The 25251-nt window shown below is 41.5% G+C and overlaps 2 protein-coding genes across 3 annotated transcripts; both read left to right on the forward strand.

The window, feature by feature from the left end:
• The first annotated feature begins 116 nt into the window (after positions 1 to 116).
• On the forward strand, positions 117 to 16165 carry LOC308613972 (ATPase PAAT-like). Of its 2 annotated transcripts, XM_081228167.1 has the most exons (6): positions 117 to 420; positions 1186 to 1389; positions 2212 to 2284; positions 5121 to 5327; positions 10466 to 10920; positions 14685 to 16165. In XM_081228167.1, exons 1-6 carry the CDS (start codon positions 257 to 259, stop codon positions 14917 to 14919), a joined length of 1338 nt encoding a protein of 445 aa, XP_081084293.1. In that variant the 5' UTR covers positions 117 to 256; the 3' UTR covers positions 14920 to 16165. The 2 variants fall into 2 exon arrangements, with proteins under 2 accessions (XP_081084293.1, XP_081084294.1); XM_081228168.1 differs by lacking the exons at positions 10466 to 10920; positions 14685 to 16165 and adding an exon at positions 6793 to 7429 and having other exon boundaries at positions 123 to 420.
• A 6160-nt stretch (positions 16166 to 22325) lies between these two features.
• On the forward strand, positions 22326 to 23551 carry FAM24A (family with sequence similarity 24 member A; the record flags this gene model as incomplete). Its single annotated transcript, XM_081245896.1, has 2 exons — positions 22326 to 22435; positions 23374 to 23551. 2 exons carry the CDS (start codon positions 22326 to 22328, stop codon positions 23549 to 23551), a joined length of 288 nt encoding a protein of 95 aa, XP_081102022.1.
• Positions 23552 to 25251: the final 1700 nt, after the last annotated feature.

Here is a 25251-nt window from a genome sequence, read left to right on the forward strand (position 1 = left end):
CAGCCCAGCAGCTGGACCAGGCTGTCAGTGCGCATGCGCCGGACTCCAGCTCTCCCCACCTCCGCCCAAACCGGCCGGCGCGCGCATGCGCGTTTACGGTAGTTGGTCTCTCCCGACCCCGGCGAGAAGCCGCGGCTCTGGGGTTTGCAGCCAGACGAGGCGGAAGTCGCTCTGTTCCTTTACAGTCCCTCAGTCTGGTGGAAATTAAAGAGCTGTAAGAGAGGTTCCGGAGCTGGCCTGGTGTGTAGGTGGCCAGATGGAGACCGAGACCGTACACCCTCCACTGACCTGCCGCCCGCCGCTGGCCTCTTCCTGGGATGCCGCGTGCGGAGCCCTGGCCCAGAGTCTCCATCTCAGCCGGTCTGGTCTCGGCGCCCGGGACGCCGACTGGGACGAGCTGCTGGCGCCGCCTGCAACCGGGTGCGCCGGGCCGGCGGGGACTGGGGTTGTGCTCGGTGCCAGCCGCGCTCCTGGGGGAGCCGGGAGGGGAGGCGGGGGCCGTGAGAGGAGAGGGTCTGGGCGCGGAGCCGAGCCGGTGACGGTCTGTGCGGGCGGCGAGGGCAAGGGGGCAGGTCCCGCGTGGCGGGCCCGCGGGAAAGAGGAGGGGACTCCCGCGTGAGCGTTGGGCGCAGGGGACGGGGAGCAGGTGACCTGAAGACTCGGCGTTTCACTCCCATCCCCCTTGTGTCCGTCACGTTGGCTCCTGAGGCCCCCTGTCGGGATCAGAACCTCCTTTCTATCCCGAAACAAAAACTTACTGTCGACCAAAATAGGCATTAAAAAAAAAAAATCCAGATGTCGAAAATCTTCATCAGCTTAGCTTTGAAAATGGCACACTTTGGTCCTTTATTGCATTCTGCACCCCGCCCCACCCCCACTTCTGAACTGTTTTTTAATGTACACTAGCTGCCCAGTACATATATTTCATTAACTGGACAGGCAATTATAGGAAGTCGCTTAGAATGTATTACAGAAGTCAAGGGAAAAGAGAGTGGAGAGCCCTCACGTCTAAAGCATCATTTCCTTAGGAATTCTGTATTGAGCATTTCGTCAGTGCTTTGCAAGGCGCTTGGACTCCAAATGCAAATGTAAATGAATAGGATAACATGTCAACCCCTGTGGCCCATTAAGTGGGTTAATGACAGTGTTCAGAGAACTGTATAATATTCTTCATTTTCTTTTCAGCGAGGATCTGGTGATTTTGAAAAGGAACGTGAACAGCCAAGATGAAAACCCCTGCTTCCTTTACCTGAGATGTGACCCTCCTGGAGGTGAAGAAATCGTTTCTATTGGCCTTTTAAGTTCAGCAAGAAATATGGAAGTATACTCAGGAGAGGAGTACTGTGGAACCAGTAGGGGCAAGAATGTTTGTAATGTTCTGGATAACAGGTTTGTGACCTATGCGTGTGGAAGTGTTCTTCTGAAGTAGTGTTTTATTTTCTTGAGCTTTTGCAATATTTATTGATTCTCTGACATTGGTGCCAGATACTAGGGGAGAGAAGATAAAAACATACCAGCAGACATAAAAGTTTAGACCTTTAGGGATCTTAAAGACAGTCTAGATCAGCCTAGTTGTTTTTATAAACGTGGAAATTGAGAGCTAGTGGAAGAGAGAGAAGTTGGTAAAAGATCATAGCTAGCTCGTGGCAGACTGATCAGATGAAGTTCTGGTAAGTGTTTCTTGTCTGTTTTCTTTAACTCACAACAATCTGTTTTCCAGAAATTAAGTTGTCTATCAGTCTGGAACTTTGAACATTTTCCTGTAGGAAACTCTTTACAGATAGTGCCTGAGCCCAACACTGTGCCATACCAGTATACTTATTTAACCCATTATTATACTTCTTGACTTTTTTTTCTGATTTCTTTCAAAGATTCTGACCTAATCTCTCCTTAATACGAATCAAAATACGAAGTGTTTTATATACCGTGCATGTTGGATACAAGGGGTATGTTATTGAGCTTTACAGTGTGCTCTGTGCTGCATGAGTCTACATTTGATATCTAATTTCATTTTCTCATATAGCTTGTAAGTGGCAGATGTTGTCTTTGTAGCCAGTGCACTTCAGTAGGAAGTCCCAGCTGTTTATGCCTCACAAGGAAAACTGAATCTCAGGATTTAAATATTGTCCCGGAAACCTTTATTTTTAAATGTAACTATTAAAAGCGATAGTGTGTGAAATTTTTTATAAGTTAATTCCTTTTTATTTTTAGTGAACATGAAAAGATTATTTTGTACAAAAAATATCTAAAATTGGAGTCTTCCACACATGCTTGTAAAATAAAGGTAAGTCATTCCTAAATGTCACATAAGTCATGCCTAAGCTAATTTAAAAACTACAGTTGTCTTCCTATTATATATACTTATTATCTGTAGGTTTGGTAATGTAGTGAGTCCAACTTGGTCCCTGGTTTTAGGTCAGAAATACTCAGTAAACATGTAAAAAGAAATTCTTTTCTCAAAAATTTTCAACATTCTTCTGTTAAAATTTGACCATTTATTAGCTACGATTGTAACCAAAAGTGGCGTTCAGCTGCTCGCCACTCAAAAGCCAATAAAGAGGCCAGGTTGGTGGACAGGAAAGTTTGCTTTGTTTAGGATGCCGGCAACAGCAGGGGTGGGGCGTTGGGGGTGCTGGACTCCTGTCTGAAGGCCAACTCCGCCCACTGACCATCAGGGGACAAGAGCTTCTATAGACAGAGGGAGGGGGCTGCATGCAGAAACAGCACAGCCAGCTCTGACAGTCATCTTGAAATTGGTCATGTGGTGGCCTGACCAGCAGCATCATCTTGATTGTTCTTCAGTTCCAGGGTTGGTTTGTTCCCTTTTCCTTGAGGCCAGTTTTCGGAATTGTGGCAGCTTATGTCGTGGCTACAGTCTTGTCATCATGTAGTTAACTTCCTCCACCTGGTGAGGGTTTCAGTCTCTATAAGACAGCTCGCAGGATGTGGCTCAGAATATGATCTATAGCCCTTGAGGAGGAACTAAAGGTCCTTGACTTTACTTTATGACTAAACTATTACTGTTTTGTCCTGTTGACTGCTTCTCTTTGCTTCTCCATTTTTGCACTTCTCTGATTAAACTTATTGTTTGGCTAAAGTTTTTCCACAGCCCAAAGGCAGGCTGAGGACAAGGTGGGGCAAGGACCATAGGGTCCTGCTCCATTTCCTAGTCATGTCATGTACTGTTGTTAGTACAGCAGTATAGTACTTTTGAGCCTTAAAAGAACGGAGTTAAAAACATTTTTTATCTTTATATAAAACGTAGGTGCCAAGAAAACCACAAGCAGTTTTCGTCCCCAAATCTAGAAGGATAGAGCACAATCAGGGAGGATTCAGACATGGGTACCACAAAGTTAAAGGAGTTTGGATTGGTGTCTTTAGCCTGAAAAATAGTATTCACATGAACTTTACTAAGGTCATCAGATCTAAGGAAATGGTACTGAGCTGGAAATCGAAAGCCCTATTTTTAAAAAATTTTTATTGGAGTCGAGTTGATTTACAGTGTTGTGTTAGTTTCAGGTGTGCAGCAAAGTGAGTCAGTTACACATATACATGTATCCACTCTTTTTTACATAAGCCCTGACTGTTAAATGAGCTCTCTTGCTGACTAACACAGTAACCTTGGGCAAGTTCCTTCACCTTGTTCAACCTACCTTATGGGTAATATTAGGGAACTGAAGAAAATTCTTGGATTGATTATTTTTAATTTCTCAAATTCTGTGCTGATTATTGCTTACAGAAGAGCACACAACTGATTATCCCAAGATGTTGTTTTAGGTGTATATACTAATAGTTTCTAAATTCATTTAAATAAGACCGTTCATTCATCCAACAAATACTGGAGTGCCTATTGATGCCAGATACTGTACTTGGCATTCAGGAATTGGCAGTTATGAAATAAATTGGAACGAAGGCCTCACATCGCAAATATTATAGCGGGCAAGACAGATAATAGGTTGACTCAGTGTGCAAAATAGGTACTACATTCGCTACTGAGAAGGGCTTGGGGGTTAAAAAGTGGAACAGAGATAAGATGGAGGTTGGAATGTGGGTGTTTACACTTCATGAGGTATTTACTTACTTATTGATGATCTTTGGTGCCACACTGAGTTTTTAGATCATGGGTCTGTATTCGCCTGTGTCTTCGTGTGATATATGGGTTTGTCGTGTCTCTGAAGGTGAATGGTGTTTGAAACTGTGCTGTGGAAGTACCAGGGAGTGAAAAAGTGTTTCATTTAGGGACATCCTTGGGTTCGTATGAAAGCTTCTTCTGGGCCAATAGTATATGTAAGTTAAAAGTAATAGTTACTGATGCATATGTTTGAGCACTTACTCAATGATATGTACTGGAAATTTTAACACATAACCCTCATAACAACCGTGTGAACTCATTTTACTCCTGATTCAAGTTTGGTATTTGCCCATGGTCACCCAGGCAGAGCCATCACTGAACTCAGGTCTCTCTGATTCTAAATGCTGTTTTCGTTCCACTCTGCTGCTTTGTTGTCCTACACCACACATGAAATGTCTTTTGGTTTAGAAGCATGGACAACGTGAAGAAGCATAAAGCATTGGAAAAGCTACTGGGATAGAAACCAGAAGAAACAAGCTCAGAGCTCAACCTTGCTAATTGGGTGTCTTTTGCAAGTTAAAAAAACCACCCTGAACTCGTCTTTTTATGTGTAAACTGTTGAGCTCTCTTAGGTTGTATTGATATTCCCTACAGTTCTAAATTCTAAAATCCTGACTTATTTATACTTAGTATTTCACAAACACTTTGCATGTGACACTGGGCAGTCTTATTTTGTATTAAATAATACTATAGCAAGTTTCAGTATGTTACGATCTCAGATTGGTATAGTTTATCTTTAATTCCCTAAAGTAAGTAAGTAGAACATTATTTATACATAATCTTTTCTTTAAAAAGGACTTTTTGCATTTACCTTGTTTTCTTGAGTCTTTTTTTTTATTATGACTTGTTCTACAGAAACCTTTAAAATGTACTTGAAGTTAATTTTTAGATTCTTGAATGCTTCACTCTTCAGTATTAACAAGAAATGACCTTAAATGATGATTATTTTTATTATCATTAATTTTGCTGAATTTTTGCATTATAATAGCTGCTCTCCTTTGGTGAAAAGCAGTGTGTGTTCATCAGTAAAGTTGTGGTACACGTGAGGCCACTTTCAGCAAATTCTTCAGCAGGCTCTCCTGCTCTAGGATCAAGGATAGACCTGGAGAGGGTCCAAACCATCATGGAGTCCATGGGGTCAAAGTTGTCATCTGGAGCTCAGCAATTGATGAATATGGTTATTTTCCAGCAACAGGTGAGTAGAAATGGATTTCTTTCCAGATACTGTTAAAATTCTTTAAATGATGTCTTCTTATAAGGACATGGAGAAACATAAATCTTTTTATTTCAACTTTTGTTACTGATTTAACTGTTAGTTTTACTAACTTTTCTAAAAATAACATTCTGTAGACCTACTCTCTTGCAAAAATAGATTTCTATTATAGACTTCACAATTTTCCATGAATTCACTCATTTATTCATTCAGCAAGTATTTATTTAGCCCCTTCTTCGTGAATACCACAGTTTTGGTTACTTTAGAAGATTCAAAGATGAATTAGTCGATAACCTGTCGTTAAGGATCTCTGTGGTCTTGTTAGGGGAGTCAGGGCATCTAGGTGGGGAATGATGAGGAATGCTAGGAAAGGCTTATTAAAGGAAGCAGCGTTTTATCTAGGCCTTTAAAGAGGAAGGGTGGGATTAGGCAAGTAAACTTGGAGGGATGCAACTTGAGAGGTAGAGAACAGTATGGATTAAATCTTCAGTGCTAGAGGAATAGGATGTAGCTAGGAAATGAATACAAGTTAATTTCTCTGGGGTGAATAAGTGACAGGGGAAGTTTCAGGTAGACTGGGGCTGGATCTTAGAGGATTTTAAATGATGTTATAGAGTTTGTGGGTGTTTTTTAGCTCTGTTTTAATAAATTTAATCCGCTATTATGTGTAAGATGAGTCAGTAGGAAAGATGCGTCAGCAGAAAGTGAGGCTACAAGAAGGAAAGCAGCTCTGTTATTTCCGTCATCCAGAGGAGAGTTAACGAGAGTCTAAACTTGGAAGGAGTAACCTGATGCTGGATTGTGAGAGGCTACAACAGTGGGGCCATTGGGACTTGACAACTAACTTAATGTGGGTTTTGTGGGAGAAAAACAGAATCAAACGTGAAACTAAAGTTTTGAAAATGGTGATACCATAATATACATGGAACCCAAGGGGGGAAGCGACTTGGGGGAAACAGGAGTTTAATTTGGGAGTGTTGAGTTTTAGGTGTGAATAACACATGCCCTGGGATGATGATTTGAGGCTTTGGAAACACAGGTGGGGCTAGTGGAGTGGAGGGAGGTTTGGGAGGAGCATGCCTGGTAGATGATGGGGAAGGGGGTGAGGGGAGAGACCGGAGCCAGGAAGGAAGACCCTGGGAGAGTAGGTGCGTTTGCTAAGAATACGGGGAGAGGAAAAAGGAACCAGAAGAGCAGGACACAGCAGTGCTTAAGAGTCACAAGAGATCTGATGTCAGGAGACCTGAATTCAAAGCTATTAGTTCTGTGTTATTTGGCATCGCTTCCTCTTTTTGAGGATAAATTTCTTCGTGTTTACAATCTAAACGATAATACTGGTAAGATCATAGGATGAAAGTTTAAAACCAATAATACGAGTTAAAAAACTTACATAACTTTTGTGAGATTTGCCAGTATTAATTTAGGACGAGTATCGTTGGATCAACAGGCAGACATAGGAGAGCAGGAGAGTTGCTGATGATCTTGGAAAGCATGGAAAGGAGAGCTGTGAAATGAACAGCGTCCATACTCTTCTTGCTCTGGCACTAGTGTCTCACCTCCATACATCAGGAGGCTCCTAGCTGGTCCTCCTGCTCCACGCTCCCTCTCCACAGTGCAGTCAGCATGATCTCAAAGGGTACATCAGACTCGACATCCCCTGTGTCAAGCCCCCTGACTGCTTCCCTTGACACTCAGAACTGATCCAGATTCCTTACGCTCTCATCTGAGGTCTGGGCCCACGTTGTCTCCTCAGCCTCATCTCCTGCTGCATCTCCTTAGATGCCTTGCTCTAGACATTCTGATGTGGGTATTCCACAAATATCCAGACGTGCTCCCACCTCAGGACCTTTGCCCTCTTAACTGTTCTCTTTGGCTAGAATCCTCTCTTCCTGGTCTTTGCAAGTGTGCCTTTTTCTTGTTATTTCAACCTCATCTTAAACATTCCATCTTGAATGGCACCTTCGCTAACCACCCTGATTAAAATATTATTAGCCTTTACCTCCAGATCTGTATCATATATTTTCATCAGCGCTTTCTTGCCTGTTTTTGTTTATGTGTTGTTTTGTCTATCTCATTAAAATATAAGCTTTGTGCAAAGAGGACCTGTCTGTCTAGTTTATGGCTCCGAGTAAATTTTATATAATATATATGCCCTTTGGATTATCAACTAAGTACTCCTTGGAGATCTTCAGGGGTCAGTTTGAATAGTGATGAGATGAAAACCTGATTTTGAGGGATTAGATAGTAAATGGGTAGTCAGAATGTGGAGGTAGCCAGGGTAAAGTGGGTTGTTTCAAGAATGATAGAGATAAGGAACCTGCCGGTATCAGAATCCCTTGGAATGTTTATACAGTGCAGAATCCTGGCCCTCACCGGTGACCTGAAACACTGAGGCTGTGATTCAGGACTCACCTATCTTATACAGTCAATGCCAGATGAGTCTTATGCATAGCATAGTTTAAGAACAGATGTTTGAGGGGAAGGATCCAGTGGACATAGAGATTAAACATTTAAAAACAGAAGAAATTTTTTGTGTGTGGAACATGTTGGAAACATTAGAGAGGGTTAATGAATTCAGTAAAATCAGTTCATGGACTGATTTTTATGTTTTAAAACCTTGACTTTGGGAAAGAAATGACATGAATAGTAGTTTGTGGGGGTTATGCCCATGGTTTTAGGGGTTTTTGTTTAATTCCCAAAATAATACATTTTCTTTGTTATGACTTTCCGTCCACTCGCAAGTACATAAGGTGTATTGTAAGAGTGCTCTCCCAGCTCTCATCGTGTTCCCCAGCTTGGTGTGTGTCCTTGTCGCATTTTCTATCATATAGAAACACAAGTCCTCCAACCAACAGCACGTGTGTTGTAACCCCCCAACACACGTGCTAAATCATTATCTGTGGGGACATTTGGGAAACCCCCTGGGGAAGAAAGAAGGTGATCCTGTTAAATCGTCTTTTAAACATGCTAATAAAAGTCTTCTTTCTCGTGGGGAGGCTATATTTATGGATGATTCTCACAGGATACACCTGGTTCTCTAGGATTGCTTTTGTCCACAAACAAGGAATCCATGGAATGTCTTCCTGGAAAGTGTCATATAAGCTCTGTAACTATCTGTTGAGTATAAAGTAGGGATGTTTCATGATCAGAACGTCTCCTTCTATGGAAGGGGCGTAAACCCACACCGTTTGGAACCTTCATATGTTAATTGGGGCAGGGCCTGTTCTGATGAGGAAAGAAAGGACCTGGGGAACAGCTTTCTAGACTCCCTGCTTCACCTTTGCCTTGTGGTTCCTTGTTTTCTGGAAAGTTTCTTAAAGTGATTTCTCATTTCCTTGTATTTGAAGTTCACATGTGCTGAGTTTCATTTGTTTTTGCTTTAGCAATTTAGAATAATTGAGTAGGAATTCTGAATCAAAGTGCCTGGCATATAGTTGTCATTTAATGTTATCTGAGGGAAAGCTGTGCCCCATTTTCTCAACAAAAATATATTCAGTTATTCAAGATTTTCACTGTTTACCTTTTTCATCTGAAAAGATAAAAACATCTTTTTTTCCTGCTTTTTCAAGGTGATACTTTTTGGATTTTATGATAATTAAAAAAGTTAAAGATAGAACTTTCAGAAATCCTACAAGATGTTCAGAGATACTTATTTTTTTCAGAAATCTGAGGGTATGTTTGCAAATTTGTATTTGTCTTGTTCACTGTCTTATTTCCAGTCCCTGAAACAGTACATAACACAGAGCAGATTTCTGGTAAATATTTGTTGAATGAATGAGTTTGGGGCTGGCTTAATCCAAGAATCATTTTTTAGAATATTCAGAAAATATACGGACTGAGTGTTTTCTGCCAATCTTGTATAGTATTTTTCTCAGTCTCTCTTAACTAGATACTGAGCAACATTAAGTATGAGATGATATCCCCTCTAAGAATCCCTAGTAGAATTCTGTGTTTAGAAGTTAAGATGGAGGTGTATAACTTAACAGTTAGATAGGCTAGAGGTAGTTTTGCTTTTCTCTTGTGGAAAAATTGAAGAGCATAGCAAGAACATGGCCCTGTATAGGAGACAGTGTAACCTGCTCTCAAAGGTGAGCCAGAGTTTTCTCAGGAAATAATATAGCATAGCCGGTTGAGTTGAGGCCACAAAACATAATCATTACCCTACAAATTATTAAGGCAGACTTAGCCAAAAGGTAGCTTGTTTTAGTCATTGAAAATGTCACAGAAGTACTCATATAACATCATACTTTAAGTATGTAACTATCTGGTCTATCTTCCAATGAAAATAAATTGCATATTCTTTGGTTGAATTACCATATGTGACGGTGGGCAGATGATTCTTTTTTTCCTGTGTATTTTTTTTTCTTTTAACATCTTTATTAGAGTATAATTGCTTTACAATGGTGTGTTAGTTTCTGCTTTCTAACAGTGTGAATCAGCTATACATATACATATATACCCATATCTCCTCCCTGTTTCGTCTCCCTGCCACCCTCCCTATCCCACCCCTCTAGGTGGTCAGTAAGCACCGAGCTGATCTCCTGGTGCTATGCGGCTGCTTCCCACTAGCTATCCATTTTACATTTGGTAGTGTATATATGTCCGTGCCACTCTCTCACTTCGTCCCAGCTTATCCTTCCCCCTCCCCGTGTCCTCAAGTCCATTCTCTACGTCTGCATCTTTATTCCAGTCCAAGGCAGATGATTTTTAATTGTTTGAAAGTTATTAGTTACTGTGACTGAATTGAGAGTACTAGATTTTATTACCGTAAATTAAGGAAACATTCAAATAAGCCCGTGCAATTTTACTAAGTATGCTTGTATTTATTTGAATATCTTCCATAGCAAAACTAGTGAAATGATTAGAAGTCCTGACTCTGGAATTCGGTGGCCTGGGTTCCAGTCCTGCTTCGGCCACTGACTAGTTGTGTTACCTTGGCCAAGTTAACTTTAGTCTTGGTCTCCTCACTTAATATTGGGATAGTAGCTATAGCCTACTCCATGTGAAAGTTTTGAGGATCAAATGAAAGAAGGCACATCGCCTGACTCTGAGTTACTCCAGAGGTTACCTGTCATTCTGATTCATGTTAATAATAACATTTTCTTATTTACCTGGCTTAGAATTGTATTCCCACTGGAGAGCAGCTTCAGGCAGTTTTGGGAAGCACTGGATACAAACACATGATTGGACTGCAATCATCATCTACTTCAGGAGCCTTCGACAAGTCATCCTCCACACCTTTCCCTTCCAGAACTGGATTGACATCTGGAAACATGACTGAAGACTTAAAAGCTTACATGGATCAAAGTACACAGCCAGCTGGTGGAGGAAATATGACAAGCCTCCAAGAGTGTAAAATTGTGCCACAAAACCATTCTCTTCCCGAGAATGATCTTAAGAATGCAATATCTTCTTTGTTACCAAAGAAAGCAAGTGACAACTCACATATACCTAACTCTGAGTTGCTGCCTGTTCTGCAGAATCTGTGTAGTCAAGTGAACCATATCCGTGTGGGACCCAACAGCAAGTGGCAGGAAAGCATCACCAAGCCCGGCGAAGGCGCTGTTGGTGTTACGTGAGTACTTAAGACAAGTGTGGTTTAGATTGGGGGCAGGAGGGGGGAGGCAGGTGGAGGAAAACAGGTTTGTTTCAATAACTACTGCCTGAAAATGTTTCCAGAGAGGATTTTAGGAGCTTTTACATTTCACCATTAACACACTATAGGAAGGAAATACTCAGCAGAGTAGGACGGATTGCTTTGAAAGAAGTGGGTAAAACTGGAGGTGCCGAGCACTTCTCAGGCATCTGATGGAAGGGGTACAGGCAGCAGGTAGGGTCAGAGTAGAGCTGTCTGCGTGAGTGGAGAGGAGCTCTGGGGACCATGATATGGACATTTGTGCCCGATTGTATGAAGTGAGCCATTGGAACAGATTTCCTCTGTAGATCGTGTGTGACCCAGGCTAATTTCGGAGTCATCCAAACATTTTTCAGCTCTAAATTATTTCTAGTGTACAGACCCTTATCCCCTGATCTCATAATTCCATTTTTTCCAGTCCTGCTTTGATTGAGGGGTGGCTAAATGTTTAGTATGTTCTCCATCCTTTATATAGACGTAATGTGTCCAAATTTCACACTAGATTGGAATTCAGGACTCTAATCATAGTTCTAGCTTAACTATTTTGCCTTACTGTTTAAATCTTTTGGCTTAGCCTTTTTTCCCATGTCAAATGAGGGAGTTGTATTGGTTGAAATTTTAATGTCTCTAATAGCATTGAAATTTGAGGAGTTTAATAAGTTATTGAAAAAAAAAGTGGTTCTTACTTGGGCAGGACAAGGAAGGATAACAATAGTCTTTAATAGTTGATAGTCTACATCAGTGTTAACTTGTGATATAGTAAAACAAAACAAACAAAAAATAAAACCCAAAGAAAAAAACCTAAACATTTAAAAACTGCTTCTGGGTCCAGCTGAGATGGAATGTCCCTATTTCTCTCAGATCCCCCTTTTTACCAATAAAATCCCTGGACATAATACAGCAAACATACAAAGACTGTAAAAGGTGGAAAGAAGTCAGATTGCTCAGGGACTGTGAGGCTTATAGTGTTCCTTGGTTCCTAGTTACCTGAGAGTTTCTTTCATCATAGATGGGTATAGGATTTTGTCAAATGTTTTTCCTATGGCCATTCATATGATCATGAATTTTCTTCTGTAGTCTGTTCATATAGTGAATTACATTAATTTCAAAAACTGAACCCACCTTGTATACCTAGAATAAATCCCACTTAGTTGTGGGCTGTAATTCTTCTTTACACAATGCTGGATCTGATTTGCTAATATTCTGTTGAGTATTCTTGCATCTAATTCATTACAGATACTGGTCTGTATTTTTCCTGTACTGTCTTTGCCTGGCTTTCTATGAGGGTAATACTCGCCTCATAAAATGAGTTCCATGTCTTAGAAGAGATTGTGTAAAATTAGTATTATTTCTACTTAAACTGTTTGGTAGAAGTCTCTAAGGAAACCAGCTGGGCCTGGATATTTCTTTCCTGGGAACTTTTAAATTACAAATTCAATTTCATACATAGTAAAGTTGTCAATTCTCCCCATTGATATGAAGACTTAATGTAATGCATACTGAAGTTCCACCACAATACTTTGTAGACATAGACAGGATTATTTTAAAAAATATATGAACAGCAAAAGAGGTAGAATAGCTAAAACAACTTTGAAAAAGAAGAATGAGGGCTTCCCTGGTAGCACAGTGGTTAAGAATCTGCCTGCCAATGAAGGGGACACGGGCTCGAGCCCTGGTCTGGGAAAATCCCACATGCCGCGGAGCAGCTAAGCCTGTGTGCCACAACTACTGAAGCCCGTGCACCTAGAGCCTGTGCTCCACAAGAAGAGAAGCCACCACGATGAGAAGCCGACGCACCGCGACGAAGAGTAGCCCCTGCTCGACGCAACCAGAGAAAAGCCCGCGCGCAGCAACAAAGACCCAACACAGCCAAAAATAAATAAATAAAATAAAATAAATTTATTAAAAAAAAAAAAGAAGAATGAAGTGGGAGGAATCACTCTTCCCAATGTCGAGTCTTATGTAGTGAGAGTATTCAAGATGATATAGTGATGGCAGAGGGACAGACACATAGGTCAATGGAACGTGATAGAGAGCTCAGAAATAGACCCACACATGGACTTCCCTGGTGGTGCAGTGGTTAAGAATCTTCCTGCCGATGAAGGGGACACGGATTCAAGCCCTGGTCCAGGACTATCCCACATTGCCATGGAGCAACTAAGCCCGTGTGCCACAACTACTGAGCCTGCGCTCTATAGCCTGCAAGCCACAACTACTGAGCCTGTGTGCCACAACTACTGAAGCCCACACGCCTAGAGCCCGTGCTCTGCAACAGGAAAAGCCATCGCAGTGAGAAGCCCACGCACCGCAACAAAGAGTAGCCCCCGCTCACCGCAATTAGAGGAAGCCCGCGTGCAGCAATGAAGACCCAACTCAGCCAAAAATAAAAATAAATAATTAAATGAAAAGAAATAGACCCACATGAATATGCTCAACTAATTTTTGACAGAGGTGCAACAGCAATTCAATAAAGGAAGAATAGTCTTTTTAACACATGGTGCTGGAGCAATTGGATATCCGAAGGGTAAAAAGTGAACCATGACCCAAACCTCGTACCTTATACAAAACTTAACTCAAAATGGATCGTAGACTTAAATGTAGAACATAAAGCTATAAAACTTTTCTAATAATACATAGGGGACAATCTTTGGGGACCTAAGACAAGACTTATTAGATATGACACCAAAAGCAAGGTAATAGAAAATTTAATATATTGGATGCCATGAAAATGTAAAACTTTTGCCCTGTGAACGACTCTGTTAAGAGGAATAAAATACAAATTACAAAGTGGGGAAAAATATTTGCAAATTACGTATCCAACAAATGACATATCTAAAATATAGAAAGAACTGTCAAAACTCAACATTAAAAAAATCCAATTAGAACATGGGCAGAAGACATAAAAGAGACATTTTATCAGAGAGGATGTACAAAAAGCAAATAAGCAAATGAAAAGATGTGCGACTGACCTCATGGCTATTAAGGAAATGCATATTAAAACCACAATATACCACTATACAGTTATTTAAATGGCTAAAATAAAAAGTTTAAAAGTGGTAATGATAGCAAATGCTGATGAGGATGTGGAGAAACTGGATCTCATTTTAAATCCTGTGAGGTTTTAAAATGGTACAGCCACTCTAAAAAGTATTTTGGCAGTTTCTAATAACTAAACATACAGTTGTGCTCCTGGGCATTCATCCCAGAGAAATGAAAACATCTGTCCACACAAAAGCCTGTACACAGTTGTTCATAGAAGCTTCCAGTAATTTAATAAAGTTGTGTGGATTAAAAAAGAAAAAAACTATTTAAATTGTACAGTTGCTTGGGGAAGTACTTGGAAAACCTTAAAAAAATCTTGCAAGATTACTTTAGATTTGGAGCTCAAAATCAAAAGGACCCTTTCTAAAGAGCCATTCTTTGAGGGTAGAAATTCCATCATCTTCATTTATATATTCTCATTTCAATTGCATGCTTAAATGTTTAAAGAATTGAAGAAATAAGAATGCTTTGGGCATTCAGGATTGTGGTCACCTGTTGAGTATGTATTTTAGAACCTGGAAGTGTGTTGTACGGAGACAGTATAGCTGTGGAGACAAACTTCAGCAATGTGTGTTGGCTGCTTTATTGTACTACAGTTTGGTTGTTTTTGTTATAATATTAGGGAAAATTGTTACATTATTATTTTTTAAATTTACTTTTAGAATGGAAGAGCAATCCATTTGTTCCTACTTGGAAAAGATTCTTTCTAAAAATATGGAACTGATGGAAAAGAAACTTATGGACTACATTGATCAGCGAATATATAAACTCCAGGAGCACATAGATAATAAGATTGCTTTGTTAGTGGACTTGCCACAAAGTCCCAACTCCCCACCCTCTGGCATGCCTCTAAGACATTATGACTCTGGAGAAAGACTTTCAAATGGAGAAAGATAGCACTGAACATGTTCAAAGTACTACAGATATTTATTACATATTTATTACAAATCCAGACCCCCAAAAGTCAAAGCAACTATTTAATGTCATTTGAGGATCACCGTTTACTTACATAAAGCAACCTCAGTGTTCATTTTAACTGACTGTTACTGTAAATCTCATCCTGTACACTAAGAGTTAACATGATAGGGTCAAAAATTATTTTTGTTTTGCATATTTTTCACTTTTATAAGAAATTCACATATACCTCTGGGTTGCTTAAAGTGTTCAAATTTTTTAAGGATTTCTAATGCTTTTCATTAGTTGGTAGTTTATATGTGTTTGATTGGAATACTCTTAATATTTAGAAAGACCTTATGTTTTATGGGTGTACAAAATGCTTAGAATACTTGATATTTTTTCTTTTTCTAATTGATCTTAGAAAACTGGGTACTTAAGACTTGCAACCTTTAATTTCAGATCACCATATTACCTTTTTTATTGTTTATTTCAGATAAAAAATTAGATGTGATATTTGGCATGTGTAAAATTGGTTTACATTGGGGCCATTAATTTTGTGTTCTGTCACACTGTAGTTATGGATAGAAAAGTAAAAATTAGAACTGACCTATTCTTTGTTAGGATTATTACTTTAGATTTTATGTTTGATGTAAAATGAGAGAAGTCATCTTGTTTGATCTCCATCAACTCAGAAAGTAGAAGGAATTCTCTCCTTTTCTGAGCTGATACAGGTTCTTCTTTCCAGAGCCCTTTTCTGATTAAAGTGTGAAATGCTGAGGTTCTGCATTGAAGGATTAAGGCATATGAATCCAGGAGATTGCAGTTCTCTCTGGCAGACATGATTTTCAGAAATTATACCTATTGTATATGTGTTGTAAGGTGATATATTTGCATCTAAAAAATAAATGCATCCACTCTGGAAAGTACTTGTCTTAAACAAATAAAAATATTTTTTTTCATCTAATATTTAAGATGAAAAAGGATGGTTTACACTCATTTAGTATGTTGTATTTTGACAAATTTAGTTCTTTGAAGTAAAAACTAATATAAAGTGTGTTCATTTATTAATCACTCTGACCTTAGGGACATGAGGACTTGTATATTACTTTTATCAGTCTTTTCCTAATTTATTGACAACATATGTAGGCATTAGGTAGCATTTCTTTCAGCACTCAGGAGAAATGTGTCTCATTTAAAGCTGAACCCTTTCATTAATAGTTTATACAATTTCTGATTACTGTGGTCTGTTCTTTGATTCACAAATTGCTTTAATATAATTACAACTAGAACACATGCTATGTTTTCTAAAGTAATTAAAATAAATACAATATTCATGATTATAGTAGTAGAAATAATTCAGATGAGCTTTAATTCCTGATCATCTGTTTCTTAATTTCTCCATGTTAATAAAAACCTAAATTACATTTTATATATATTAGAGATTCATAGGTATTGATTTTCTTATACTTACAAATTGCTATAGTATGTATATGTAATTGCTTTATTAAAATTATTATCACCTAAGAAAATACTGCCTGAATTTGCTCAGATAGAAGGAGCAGATCACAGTATGTACAAAATCTCTATTAAGTCTTTTTTTTTTCTTGTAACTTTTCTCCCCTTGTATGTGGCACACCCAGTAAGTCAAGTCTGGGAAATCAGGGCTGGCAAATGCACCTTCAGGGGTGTCAGGGTAACCACTGCAGTTTGAGGTGGCTGCAAGGGGTGTGTGGGTGATCAAAAATTAAATCAAGATACAGGTTATTGGGGACTTCCCTGGTGGCGCAGTGGTAAAGAATCTGCCTGCCAGTGCAGGGGACATGGGTTCCAGCCCTGGTCCGGGAAGATCCCACATGCCGTGGACAACTAAGCCCGTGCGCTGTAACTACTGATCCTGCGCTCTAGGGCCTGTGAGCCACAACTACTGAGTCTGCACGCCTACAGCCCGTGCTCCACAACAAGAGAAGCCACCGCAATGAGAAGCCCACGCACTGCAATGAAGAGTAGCCCCTCGCTCTCTGTAACTAGAGAAAGCCCGTGCGCAGCAACGAAGATGCAACGCAGCCAAAAATAAATAAATAAATTTATAAAAATAAAAAAAGATACAGGTTACATATTTCAATTTCCACATTGCCTCCCCTTTGAGTATTCATTCATCTCTGTCTTTCCTATGGTAGCATATTAAGGTTTTCATCCCTCTATCGTCACTGGACTTTGATCCTTTTAGGTTCAGGGCAAGGAGTGCGTTTGTGTGCCGCTGCCAAGTGGCTCGTAAACAGAGACGACCGCTGGAGGCTCCTCCTCACTTAGCCCTAGCCTAGCTTTCCAGGCTCATTGGCCACCACCACATGACCTGCGTTGCAGCCCGTCCTTTCTTCCCAAGTCTCCTCAAGCTGTTGCTTCTGGCAGATGAGAGTCCTCCTGCACTGATCTCCACCTCTTCCTGCCCTAAATCACACTACTGTTCAAAGCTTAGCTGAGGTGCAGCCTTCATGAGCTGCCCTTGGTCTCTCCGTTCCTCAGCAAGCGACTGGACACGTGAAACATGAAAAAACAACACAGAAGTTTCTTTTTAGGGGTAAGTAAAACAGTTTAGATTGGCTCAAGCATATGACGCATGTCAGGTAGAGGAAAGGCTTGAAAAGGTAGCCTGGGTCTGGCCTGGGAAAACCATCACTGCTCCACTCGGGATTTGTTAGCACCAAATAATCAGTGGCTCAAGCAGGAGGGTGACATGATTCCCTCTGGGCCTCAGAAAGAAGGAGTGGAGCTTTGCTTGTGACCTCACGTGCAGAAATTCTTGGCATTCTGCCTTGGGTGCTATGAATGTACAACCATGTAACGTCTGATTGCCTGACAAAGGGAAGTCAGTGGTGCTCTTCATTTGCTCTCCAGTCTCTGTCAGAATCACCTGGGGAACTTGTTAAACATGAAGGTTTAACAAATCACAATCTAACAAATCACACCAGAGGGAGAAGTGGTCCCTGAGTAGGCATTTCAAAAGATCTCAGGGTTATTATTATTTAGATAACAGGCTGAGCTTGGGGAGTCTGCCTTGGTCTCTATCATAGCACACCTCGACACAGAGCCATCTGATCAGCCCCTCCCATCTGCGTTACCTGGGAGCTGGTTAGAAAGGCAAACTCATGAGCTTTACCCCAAAACCAATGAATCAGAATCTCTGGTGGGGCCCAGCAGAGACCCCTTGGTGAAGGTTCCGTCAAAAACTTAATGTTTTCACTTTCACACTTTCCATCTGGATCAAGCCTGTGAACAGAACACATCTGTGCTTGGAGAAGAGCCGCCATCAAAGGGATCAACTGCTCACACTGGCACCACAGTTTACAAAGTGGTGACACCTCTGTTCTCACTGAAACCTCTCAGACATTAATAGCCACCACCGCCATTGTCAAACCACGCATTATTCATTATCTTTTCATTTTCAAGAAGAAGCAACAGGCTCAGGGAGCTGAACTGCTTTGCCAACCATTCTATCAAGTAAGTGAGGAAGATGGGCCTGGAATCCAGGACTTCTTTCCTTCCCCTTGCTTCCATTCTCTGTTCCCCGTGCCCATGTGGGTTTTGGTATAGAACCTTCTTACTTGGAACTGATCCCCTTTGACATTTGAAATCCAAGGCTGTTGAAAGGAGAAGTGACTCCTCTTCCGTGGCCACCTCTCTCAAGGTAAAGCAAGTACAGCATCTTCCTAGTTGTCCCTTCCTTTCCTCACATCACTACTTCCTCCTCCTTTTTTATTTATTTATTTATTTTTGGCTGCGCCATGCACAACATGTGCAGCTTGTGGAATCTTAGTTCCCTGAACAGGGATTGAACCCATGCCACCCTGCATTGGAAGTGTGAAATCTTAACCACTGGACCACCAGGGAAGTCCCACTACTTTCTCCTTCTTAAGGACAGTCCCATGCCCTGCATTGGACAGCAGCCCAGGATTTCAGTTTTCTACCATTTTGACATTTTCTCTCCAAATGCCTTCAGAGACCATATTTCCAAGATGACTTAGAGAAAAAAACACAAGGATAGAAAAGCCTGAATTCTCTTTCCATCTTAGTTATTCCTGCTGTGTAACTTTGGATGAGTGGCTTTACCTTTCTTGGCCTCAGTTTTCTCTTCTGTAAGATTGGAGATATCACAGCCTACTTCATTCTCTTGTATGAAGTTTATATGACTTGCCTAGCACAGGCCTAGTATGTAGGAGATATCCAGTAAATGTTAAATTTTTCCCTCCCTCCTTCTACTCTTCTGTTCTCTGTCTTCTTAAGTAGCAAGAGTGGGACTCCCCTGGTGGCCCAGTGGTTAAGAATCCATCTTGCAATGCAGGGGACGCCCATTTGATCCCTGGTTGGGGAACTAAGATCCCACATGCCACGGGGCAACTAAGCCAAGGGTGCTGCAGCTGCTGAGCCCGTGCACTCTGGAGCCCATTGGCCACAACTAGAGAGGAGCTTGCCCACTGCAACGAAAGATCCCATGTGCCGCAACTAAGACCTGACACAGCCCATAAATAAATAAATAAATAAATATTTAATAAATAAATAGCAAGAGTGACATACGTGGTTCTTAATATCATCACTCTTCCAGTACATTTGAAAGTCCCTCCTCTCTTCCATCTTAGGTGCCATAGAGAAGTCACATTCAAAGCCAATTATATTGAGCAGTCGTTCTTGAGTCTGGTTCCTGAGTCTGGTTCCGGAAGCAGCAGCAGCAGCATACCCTGGGAACCTAGTTGAAATGCAGATTTTCAGGCCCTACCTCACAATACTGATTCAGAAGCTCTGGGGCTGGGCCCAGCCATCCATGGTTCATCAAGCCCTCCAGCTGATGTGGATGCATGCTCAGTTTGAGAACCGCTGGTCTACGTTTAAAAGCACAGGCTCTGCAGCCAGATTGCATGGGCTCCTTGCTAAAACCCCACTGACACCCTCCAAAGGTGTTCTGTAACAGGGAGAAAAAAAATCTAGACTTTTTACTAAGAGCTTTAAACCCCCATAAGATTTTGTCCTTGGCTAATTTTTCCAACTCCGTCTCCTACCACCACTCTCCCCTGGATGCATCCCACTAGCCACAATGGCCCTTTTCTTGTCCCTTGAACACACCAAACCCATTGCAGCCTTGGGATTCTGTTACTATTTTCTTTGCCTGGAATACACCTCCTCACTTTGCTCCCCCGTTTTTCTAGGCCTCTGCTGGAATGTCACCTGTTCAGAAGGTTATGTCAGCTATTTTTACTTTCTTTTCCTTTAACCGTCCTTTAAGGGGTAGATCTTTTCAGGACAAATTCTTTTAGTTTTTCTTCATCCGAGAATGTCCTTTTTCCTCCATTCCTGAATGACAGTTTTGCCAGATACAGAATTTAAGTCGTTTTCATTAAGCACTTGGAAAAATGTGATGTACTACTTTCTTCTGGCCTCCATGGTTACAAACAAGAAAGAAATGCGTTGTCATGTGAATTGGTGTTCCTCTGTAGGTAATGTGTTTTTTCTAGCTGCTTTCAAGTTTGTTTCTTTGTCTTTAGTTTTCAGAAGTTTAATTCAGAATGTGTCTTGCTGTGGATTTTCTTGGCTTTATCCTGTTCAGGATTTTCTCAGCTTCTTGATTCTGTCTTTTGCCAAATTTGGGAAGTTTTTAGCTATTATTTCTTCAAAACCTCATCCCCGTTCTCTCTCTTCTTTCCTAAGACTCTGATACCATAAATGTTGGATCTTTTGTTATGGTCCCAAAGGTCCCTGAGGCTTTGTTAATTTTTGTTCAGATTACTAAATTCTCTTGTTCTGTCCTCAGGTTCGCTGATTTGGTCCTGTCATTTCCATCTGCTACTGAACCCTTCCAGTAAGGTGTTTTTGTTTTGTTTTGTTTTTTAATTTCTGTTAATGTATTTTTAGTTGTATAATATCTATTTGGTTTTTTTGTTGTAACTTCCCTTTCTTTGCTGAAATTTCTATATTGTCATTATTTCAAGAAGATTTGGTATTGATTACCAAAGGCTTTGTAGGATGCTGTCTTCAATTCTTTCTGGATAATTCCAACATTTGATTCATCTTGCTGTTAGCATCAATTCATGGTCTCTTCTCATTCTGGTGTTCCTTCTCTGGTTCTGGGTCTGCCAGGTGATTTTTCCATTGAATCCTGAATATTTTGGCTATTATGTTAGGAAACTCTAGGTCCTATTTAAATCTTTAATTTTATCAGGTAGTCACCTGGCTTAGGTTTAGAATGCAGATCCTGGCCTATTTTCGTGGGATGAGGTTCCAATGACAATTTAATGTTCAGAGGCTTTTCAGTGCTACTTTGATCTGCTTAGGTTTTTTGGTGCCACTGGGGCTCCCAAGCCTCCAGCAGTGCTGCCTGAAGGAGCCGGAGATTCCCCAGGCTAGAGCCATTTGGTGCATCTAGGTGTGAGAGGGAATCTCTGGCCAACTTCCACTAGCCACTGACTGCCAGGAGGCTCCCACACTGTCCGCCTTGCCACTGGGCTAGCCTGGGCTTGTCAGCAGGACTCGCATTAAATCCAGGGAGAATGAACCCTCCAGAGCCACCCTCTGTTGCTGGATTCAGAGTTGGAGAACATCGGGCCTGGGCTACCTTCTTCTGTCCTGATGCTATACTGCTCATCCAGGCCTAGGGTCCCTAACCAGTTTGCTTTCCTCTTTCCAACTTTCACAGTTCTCCTTCGTTTGACCTTTGTTGTGTTTTCTTTTGTTTTTTACCTCAGGTATTACAGTTATTCTTTGCAGAGAGGAGCAGGGAGAAACAAATCTAAGCTTATCTGGAGTCTCCTCATTTAACGTTACTAGATTGGCTGGGTATGAGTACCTTAAATCATATACACTTGACTTAGAACAGGTATTCTATTCAACTTTCATTTTTGTAACCCTTTTAACTATAAAGTATGAAAATCTTGCAATGTCCATGAGCATATATGCTTGAATCCTAGTAAATGGCTCTGTATTATTTCATTGTGTAGCTAACATAAAGTCATCTATAATTGAACTCTTAAGTGTAAGACTATTTTTAATCTCCCCATTTCTATCTTTTTCCTTTATTTGTTAAATTATAATTTTAAATCCTTAAAATTATCGTGAGGGAAATAAGACCTGGAAAGTTAAAGACTTAGAATTAAGTGATTCAAAATAGTGTATCTATTTCATGGGGGCTAAAATATACCTACACATGGAACCGAATTCAGAACTCCATGAAAGAGCTGGTGTCCAGAGAGCTGATGTCACAGAGCCTATGGCCTGATAGGCATACAAGTTGGAGCTGGACAGAGGCTGTGCTTCTAAAGTGAGCTCTTCAACCCTGGACCTTAATTCCTCCTAACAGGGATGATTCGATCCCTGTTTCTCAAATTACAGGTTTGATAAAATATCCGGTTCCCTAAAGTAAGATGTTTGACCTCAAGATCATGATGACCATTGGTGGCGGCTTACTGATGACTGCATTGGTGCTGATAGGTGGTGTCACCTGTCTTTACTTCAAAGTAGCTGACACATTAAAGTGAGTGATGTGGGTAAGAGTGGCTAACACCCCCCAAATGGGATCCTGGGGCTCTGTGCTGAGCAGGGTCATCCCTTGCCCTGTGGCCGCCGCACCCTCGGTGAGGTCAGGAACAGCAGGAGGGTTTGACATGACAAAGGCAGTGCGTGTAGAATCTTGGCTTCTTCCCCTTCTGGTTTGGGGCTGTGAGCTCATAAGTAGGATGTTCTCAGCCAGGTGGCTCTGTGCTGCCTTGTCACTTAACCTCATTGAGTTTACCCTCAGCTGGTTGATTGCACACTGGCTGGCCCCGCTCTGTTCAGGCTCTGCAGACTGGGGACTGTCAGGGAGACTGTGTGAATGAGTCTCTGCCTCTGTTCACCCAGAGGATGGGCTGAGCTGACCTCCTCTTGCCTGAGTTGGGGAGCTCTCAGTGTGTCCTCTCACTTGTGGCCTTGGGGACGGTGAGGGGGGCCTACAGGACTCTGGGGAAGCACCTGGGGAAGCTGACAGGGGAGTGTAGATCAGACAAAAGAGCATTAAATTGGGGGGAAAGAAACCTTCAAACATGGAAGAGATTGGTTGTCAGAAGCAGTGGTGTTCCCATTCTAGGGAAGTTAGGCCTGTGTGCTGGAAGGTGAATCCCAGCACCCAGGGGACGGCTGACTTTGGCACCTGTCATGCTCTGCACTTGGAGGACTTGCCGTGATCATCTCGTGACCCACACTTGCAATTCACTCTCCCTTATTTGCTGTAACTTGATTATACATTTCTGGCAATGTTAGGAGAGAAAGGGATTAGACAGGACCTTGGGACGGGGGCGGAGCACTGTAGTCTTGGGCTGGTGTCATGTGTCTGATTGGCTCCAGCCCCAAACTGTCCAGATCTCCCCGACAATTGTAACAGATGGACTGAGAAGAAAAATTCTAATTCCATGCTTTGTGTATATTTTTCTGAAGTGCTGCAAAGGACCTTGTTGCTATGACCATAACCAAGAGTAATCGAGACGAGGTCGCCAAGGCTACAACCTCCATCTCTGAGTCTTATTCCAGCCTCCAGTGCTGCGAAGAATGTAGATTGCCTGTCGACTTTGACCCCCTGCCATCGTGCTTCTGTGACATAAACGATGGACTCTGAATACAGAATGAGTAGTAGAAGCTGTTTATAAGTACCAACTGCTACCATCTGACCAGTTAAAGAAACAAGGATTCTGTCATATTTCCTCCTTATTTGTTATGAATATATTATGTGTGTATTTACATATATTAAGCAAATATCTTTGTTTTCTTTCCTCTCTTATTTCCATATCATGTAACATAACATATATTGACTTTATATCAGCATTTAGTATTTAATTTTACATCATAGAATTTAAGTTACAGGATATCAGGAAAATAGTGAACATCACTCAAGGACTTCCCTGCTCTTCTGGAGAATGAACTAGTGTGTTTTGGGCTGCACGCAGAATAGCTGTATCATGTTAGGTGGAATTATGACCTTATTATTGCCTTTATCTGGAGATTAAGTATGCTTTAAGAAGATGCATACGAGTGCCACGTTGACTAAGGGTGGACTTGTGGTGGTTAATTTTATGAGTAAACTCTACTGAGCTAAGGGATGCCCAGATCGCTACTAAACCATTATTTATGGGTGTGTTTGTGCGGGTGTTTTCAGAAGATATTAGCATTTGAATCAGAGACTGAGTAAAGATCTGTCCTCACCCGTGTGGGTGGGCGTCATCCAATCCCTTGAGAAACTGAATAGAACAAAAGGCAGAGGAAGAGCAAATTCATTCTCTCTCTTCTTGAGCTGGGACATCAATCTTCTGCCCTCAGACATCGGAGCTCCTCTTGGACTCGGGGACTCACACTAGCAACCCCGCCACCTCATCCCCCCTCCCCTGGTTCTTAGTGGCCTCGGACTGGGAGTTACACCACTGGCTCCCCTGGTTCTCAGGCCTTCAGACTCAGACTGAATTACACCACGGGCTTTCCTGGTTCTCCAGCTTGCAGCAGGCATATTGTGTCATATCTCATTCTCCATAATTGGGTGAGGCAATTCCATTATATGTGTCCTCTTATATATCCTATTAGTTCTGTTTCTCTGGAGAACCCTGACTAATAGAGTTGGATAGGACATGAAAAGCACTTGGAAACTAAAGCATTTTTAAGTAATATGAAAAGCAAACAAACAAAATCCCCTTAATTCTTCTCAGTGTATATTTTCTTGAGCACCTCCTGCGTCTAAAATAGTGGGTTCAGCAAGACAAAGTACAGACACAGAAGCTTTGGTTCCTGAACTCAAGTATCTGTCCACAGTGTAAAATCATACCCTGGAAACCTGTAGGTCAAACAAAATTCAAGTTTCATTAGAGGCACAAGCAAAGGGCATGGAGATCCAGTGGAAGGAATAATTAATGGTGGGGGAGGGGGGACAGGTGAGAGCCTCAGGGGAGGCTTCCTGGAGAGAAGACATTAGGATTCGAGCAACTGGAGGAGGGGATGGAGGGCAGGCCCAGCAGCCAGAGGAAGCAGCCCAGGCTCAGAGGTTTGAACACGTGTGGGCTGTGGGATGTACAGTGGAAGGTGAGGCCGGATAATAAGCTAGGCTGAGACAGAGATGGTGTTGGAGGCCATGCTAAGGGGTGTGCCTTCCATCCTGCCCTGTAGAGCTCCAGCTTCAAGCTCCTGGGGGCTCTCCACTGAGTTGAGGGTGCATCTGTTAGGGGAACCACAGACCAAAAACCCGCCCTGGCCAGAGTTATGAGTTATCTTACAACAGGAGGGCCTGGTAAGAAACGTGGAACTAACACCCCTTACCCACCCACCCACAGGAAG

This window comes from Mesoplodon bidens, assembly GCF_964165515.1.
Source record: "Mesoplodon bidens genome assembly, chromosome: 1".
In the NCBI taxonomy this organism is placed as follows: Eukaryota; Metazoa; Chordata; class Mammalia; order Artiodactyla; family Ziphiidae; genus Mesoplodon; species Mesoplodon bidens.